We start from the raw sequence: 6,125 nt of genomic DNA, 5'->3' as shown, positions 1-6,125 counted from the left end.
GTAAGTTGAGGTAAGGTTTTTAAGAATATATGTATCACACATGTTTAATAATGTTTAATTAAGTCCATAAGCATTATTATGCATGCATTGTTCATAAATAAGGTCTACTATTACATGAATGCTGTTATGTAATGTTTGCATCAACAAATCAGTGTACAAAAATCACCTTCAACGTGGGTATAAAAAGATTGTTTAAGTTGTATGCAGATATAATATTCCCACTATTAGACAATAACACAAACACTGCAAATTACTGTACAATCAGACACTCTATTGGTGGTTATTACAGGTGTGTGTGTGCCTTGCTTTACTTACACTTTAGTAGTCACACCTTGCACCTATTAGCGCCTCCAGTTTATTGTGTGTTCCTCCGCCGGGGTGACAGTTACAGTAGTCTTGGCGGATGGATCTGTAAACAACCTGGCAACAGAAAAGCTACCGGAAAAAAAACAACGCCTGGAAAAGAATGTTGGTCCATGAAGGGATACAATGTCTGTTTAGGTAAGTCTGGTAATGTACTTAATTTAGTTTTTTAAGGGTGTTGTTTTTTGTCTTTAAAGAGGTATTCTGGCGAAACAACATTACAGGTGATGCTCTCAGCATCAGCACGTCACCTGTTGGGGCGTGTATGGCTATAGCTAACCGCTAATTATCCCCGTTCAAATAACAGCATATGGCGTGTTTTTTTTCTCTCATATTTGCAGGTTTTGACGAATGTAATGGAAAGCGAAACAAACGTTTCAGAGAGAGACCCGCCGCATCATCCCTGGAGAAGTTTCAAGTTGATGATTGATCCCACTTTGACAAAAGGACTGTACAAAGTGTACCGCTACGATGGGCACTACTTTAACATACCCGTGAGCGTTATATAACATACATGTTTATTCATTATAAGTAAACATATAACGGAAGTTTTATTTATTTATTTCAGGTTGACGACATAGGCTTGTTTCCAGTGGAGTCTGTGAGGGATCCACGCATCTGCCGCCTGTGGAGCAAATGCACCCAAACGAACCTTGCAGTTCCTAGATATAAGGTATGGCAGCCTAAATACAGTCATAATAAACATCTTACACATATAAAGATGTAACTAGAGATGTCCGATATTATCGGGCGATAAATGCTTTAAAATGTAATATCGGAAATTATCGGTATCGGTTTCAACCTCCCGATTTTCCTGGTAGACTACCGAATTTCAGTGCCCCTCCCGAAAATCTCCCGGGGCAACCATTCTCCCGATTTACACCCGGACAACATTATTGGGGGCGTGCCTTAAAGGCCTACTGAAATGAAATGTTTTTATTTAAACGGGGTTAACAGATCCATTCTATGTGTCATACTTGATCATTTCACGATAGTGCCATATTTTTGCTGAAAGGATTTAGTAGAGAACAACGACGATAAAGTTCGCAACTTTTGGTCGCTGATAAAAAAAAGCCTTGCCTGTACCGGAAGTAAGTAGCGTGACGTCACAAGCTGGAGTGCTGCTCACATTTCCCTATTGTTTACACCAGCAGCGAGAGAGATTCGGACCGAGAAAGCGACGATTACCCCATTAATTTGAGCGAGGATGAAAGATTCGTGGATGAGGAAAGTGAGAGTGAAGGACTATAGTGCAGTGCAGGACGTATCTTTTTTCGCTCTGACCGTAACTTAGGTACAAGGGTTCATTGGATTCCATACTTTCTCCTTTTTCTATTGTGGATCACAGATTTGTATTTTAAACCAACTCGGATACTATATCCTCTTGAAAATGAGAGTCGAGAACGCGAAATGGACATTCACAGTGACTTTTATCTCCACGACAATACATCGGCGAAACACTTTAGCTACGGAGCTAACGTGATAGCATTGGGCTCAAATGCAGATATAAACAAAAGAAATAAACCCCTGAGTGGAAGGATAGACAGAAAATCAACAATACTATTAAACCCTGGACATGTAAATACACAGTTAATGCTTTCCAGCTTGGCGAAGATTAACAATGCTGTTGCTAACGACGCCATTGAAGCTAACTTAGCAACGGGACCTCACAGAGCTATGATAAAAACATTAGCGCTCCACCTACGCCAGCCAGCCCTCATCTGCTCATCAACACCCGTGCTCACCTGCGTTCCAGCGATCGACGGAAGGACGAAGGACTTCACCCGATCATCCGTGCGGTCGGCGGCTAGTGTCGGCTAGCGCGTCTGCTATCCAAGTCAAAGTCCTCCTGGTTGTGTTGCTACAGCCAGCCGCTAATACACCGATCCCACCTACAACTTTCTTCTTTGCAGTCTTCATTGTTCATTAAACAAATTGCAAAAGATTCACCAACACAGATGTCCAGAATACTGTGGAATTTTGAGATGAAAACAGAGCTTTTTTGTATTGTATTCAAAGATGTACCAATACTTCCGTTTAACTAGGGACGTCACTCGCATACGTCATCATACAAAGACGTTTTCAACCGGAAGTTTAGCGGGAAATTTAAAATTGCACTTTTTTCGTTAACCCGGCCGTATTGGCATGTGTTGCAATGTTAAGATTTCATCATTGATATATAAACTATCAGACTGCGTGGTCGGTAGTAGTGGGTTTCAGTAGGCCTTTAAAGCTTTAAAGGCACTGCCTTTAGCGTCCTCTACAACCTGTCGTCACGTCCGCTTTTCCTCCATACAAACAGCGTGCCGTCACCGTCACATAATATATGTGGCTTTTACACACACTTAAGTGAATGCAATGCATACTTGATCAACAGCCATACAGGTCACACTGAGGGTAGCCGTATAAACAACTTTAACACTGTTACAAATATGCACCACACTGTGAACCCACACCACACAAGAATGACAAACACATTTCGGGAGAACATCCGCACCGTAACACAACATAAACACAACAGAACACCCCCCCCGCTACCACCAACCCCCCAACCCCCATCTCTGGAATACGGAAGTCTCAAGGTTGGCAAGTATGCTCTAGTATACTCTGGACTGAAGCTGTGTGCCTTCATTGTTTTTGTAGCTGTTGTTTTGAGGCATGTTAAAAAATTTTAAAAAATAATGCACTTTGTGAAAGTCAAAGTATAGTATTTCCCATAGTTGTAGTGGGTATTAGGATCATCTCAGGGAGAGCATGTCCCAAATTACAAGCTGCTGTTTTGAGGCATGTTAAAAAAAATAATGCACTTTGTGACTTCAATAATAAATATGGCAGTGCCATGTTGGCACTTTTTTCCATAACTGGAGTTGAAGTTGTTCTCTTATTTTGGAAAACCTTGTTTTTGATTGATTGATTGATTGAAACTTTTATTAGTAGATTGCACAGTACAGTACATATTCCGTACAATTGACCACTAAATGGTAACACCCGAATAAGTTTTTCAACTTGTTTAAGTCGGGGTCCACGTTAATCAATTAATGGTAAAGTTACATTGTTTAATGCATCCAGCGGGGCATCACAACAAAATTAGGCATAATAATGTGTTAATTCCACGACTGTATATATCGGTATCGGTTGATATCGGAATCGGTAATTAAGAGTTGGCCAATATCGGATATCGGCAAAAAAGCAATTATCGGACATCTCTAGATGTAACTGTATGAACATATTTTTTCCCCCAGATATCATTATTATCACTTTATTGTTGAATGTGCTCTAAAAGTACTTATACGAACATTGAAATATTTGACCCAACTTTATTGAAATACAGTGTGGTTTTCGTCTTGGTCGTGGAACTGTGGACCAGCTCTAAACTCTCGGCAGAATTCTCGAGGGTGCATGGGAGTTTGCCCAACCAGTCTACATGTGCTTTGTGGACTTGGAGAAGGCCTTCGACCGTGTCCCTCGGGAAGTCTTGTGGGGACTGCTCAGCCAGTATGGGGTATCGGACCGTCTGATTGTGGCGGTCCGCTCTCTGTATGATCAGTGTCAGAACTTGGTCCGCATTGCTGGCAGTATGTCTGATCCGTTTCCAGTGAGGGTTAGACTCCGCCATTGCTGCCCTTTGTCACCAATTCTGTTCATAGTTTTTATGGACATAATGTCTAGGCGCAGTCAGGGCGTTGGCTGTAAGATTAGGTCTCTGCTTTTTGCAGATGATGTGGTCCTGATGGCTTTATCTGGCCAGGATCTTCAGCTCTCACTGGATCGGTTCGCAGCCGAGTGTGAAATGACTGGCATGGGAATCAGCACCTCCAAGTCCAAGTCCATGATTTTTGCCCAGAAATGGGTGCCATCTCCGGGTTGGGGGGAGATCTTGCCCCAAGTGGAGGAGTTCAATTACCTCGGAGTCTTGTTCACGAGTGAGGGAAGAGTGGATTGTGAGATCGACAGGCAATCCTCCACATCAAAAGGAGACAGATGAGGTGGTTTTGGCATCTGGTCAGGATGTACCCCGGCCGCCTCCCTGGGTAGTAGTTTAGGGCACTTTCGACTGGTAGGATGCCATGAGGAAGACCCAGGACACGTTGGGGAGACTATGACTCTCGGCTGGCCTTGGAATATCTCGGGATCCCCCGGGAGGAGCTAGACGAATTGGCTGGGGAGTGGGAGTCTGGGCTTCCCTGCTTAGGCTGCTGCCCCCGCGACTGGACCTCGGATAAGCGGAAGAAGATGGATGTATGGATGGATGGATGGCTATATATATATATATATATATCAGTGGAGGCTCCTCCATAGAGGTGGAGGAGGCCTGGCCTCCCCAATAATTTGAGAGAAGAGAGAGATTTAAAAAAAACAATAAATATATTTATTTTATTTATTTATTTTAACAAAAAACATATTTTTTATTTTTTATATTCATATTATTTTAGTTTTGTTCATAAATCTAAATGTTCCCATGGCTAAAACCCAATATTGCAATTGTAAAGCAACAGGCCAGATTTCCCTATCAGTTTGTATTAAGGGAGGCCAGGCCTCCCCTAGGAAATTAGCTTCTCATAGAAGTCAATGTAATGCATGCTTTTTCATGCCAATATGTGATTGGCCAGATCACTGAAAATGGGTGGGCAACGGAGGCCTGGCCTCACCATGCATTGTGTCCAGGGCTGAAAGATTGACATTTTGTTCGTCCAATCACATGCTACTGGTTCATTTGGAATCAATCCTTTCCTTTCCTAATCAACACAGAAGCCATTTTGAGAATTCGCCAGCCACTTCAGTCAAACAAACACTCGCCATAGTGGCTACGAGTGTCCTATCAACTTGTGCTTTTCAGGAAATTTAGAGAACACCCCTGGCTATCATCCGTGAAGTTTATAGCTCATATAGCCAAATACTTTTGCTTAAAACGACCTCGGAAATCGGCGAGATTCTGGCGCAATTTGAGATCTTGGGCTGGAGATAGATATGCGTTAACGTTAAACCCTTCACTCTAGGCATTTCTCCTTGAGTTGACAACATCTCTGAGACAGATTTCGAAAGCAAAAGCTGCTGCTGCTGCTAATCGCTCATTGACATTTATCTCTGTAGTTTGGACATTTTTACAGTTGAAGTTTAGCTCATTGTTTTCCATCCAGTTAGCTGTGTGTGTTCGAGCAAGCCTAGATTAGCCAGGCAAAATGGATGTGAGAGAGGAAAATGTACATGGAACAGGTGCTTGTGGTGGTGGCTTGGGTCCGAATCCAGTGGAAGAGGAGGATGGAGAGAGCATGCCGCCCCTCAGCTAAACCAGATGTGAGTTGAACTAATTAGATGTCTCTACCAGTGTTACACCACTAGTTCTCAGTAGTAATAACACTCCATTTTGTCTGTGTTTCTCAGCAGATAAAGCCAACTGGAACCATATTTTTACATATTTTATATTAAATATATTGAATAAAACTACATATGATAAAGAAAGTGTTATCTTATCTTTTTTATATGCTAAACTTGATTAAATTGGTGATTACATGTTGAAGCTGTAGAAGAATGAAAAATGTAAGCTAAACAAAATTGTTTTTAACTACATAATTAAAATTCCTGCCTTTTACACATGTTCACTTGGCGTTTATATAACATCCAAATGTCATTTCTCAGCTTAATTATCAGGCAGGCTCATAGACTTACAGCAATGTAATTTCTTCAGGAAGGCACAAGGCTAAGCTCTGCACAATGAATTGCATCAGCAAGAACTTTCTGACTGTAGCTTACACTCCAAATAG

The 6,125-nt window shown here is 41.8% G+C and overlaps 1 protein-coding gene across 7 annotated transcripts in view; it reads left to right on the top strand.

The window, feature by feature from the left end:
• Positions 1–405: 405 nt before the first annotated feature.
• Positions 406–6,125, top strand: part of LOC133652415 (histone-lysine N-methyltransferase SETD1B-A-like) — an 89,339-nt gene continuing 83,619 nt past the window's right edge. For all 7 annotated transcript variants that reach the window (XM_062051149.1, XM_062051154.1, XM_062051153.1 and 4 more), the window contains exons 1-3: positions 406–501; positions 705–857; positions 932–1,036. In XM_062051149.1, the coding sequence (XP_061907133.1) occupies positions 720–857; positions 932–1,036 (243 nt within the window). In that variant the 5' untranslated portion in view covers positions 406–501; positions 705–719. The remainder of the gene's footprint in view (positions 502–704; positions 858–931; positions 1,037–6,125) is intronic.

This window comes from Entelurus aequoreus, linkage group LG06 (genome assembly GCF_033978785.1).
Source record: "Entelurus aequoreus isolate RoL-2023_Sb linkage group LG06, RoL_Eaeq_v1.1, whole genome shotgun sequence".
In the NCBI taxonomy this organism is placed as follows: domain Eukaryota; kingdom Metazoa; phylum Chordata; class Actinopteri; order Syngnathiformes; family Syngnathidae; genus Entelurus; species Entelurus aequoreus.
The sequence above is the reverse complement of the archived record's forward strand: the minus strand, read 5'-3'. Positions and strand labels throughout refer to the sequence as shown.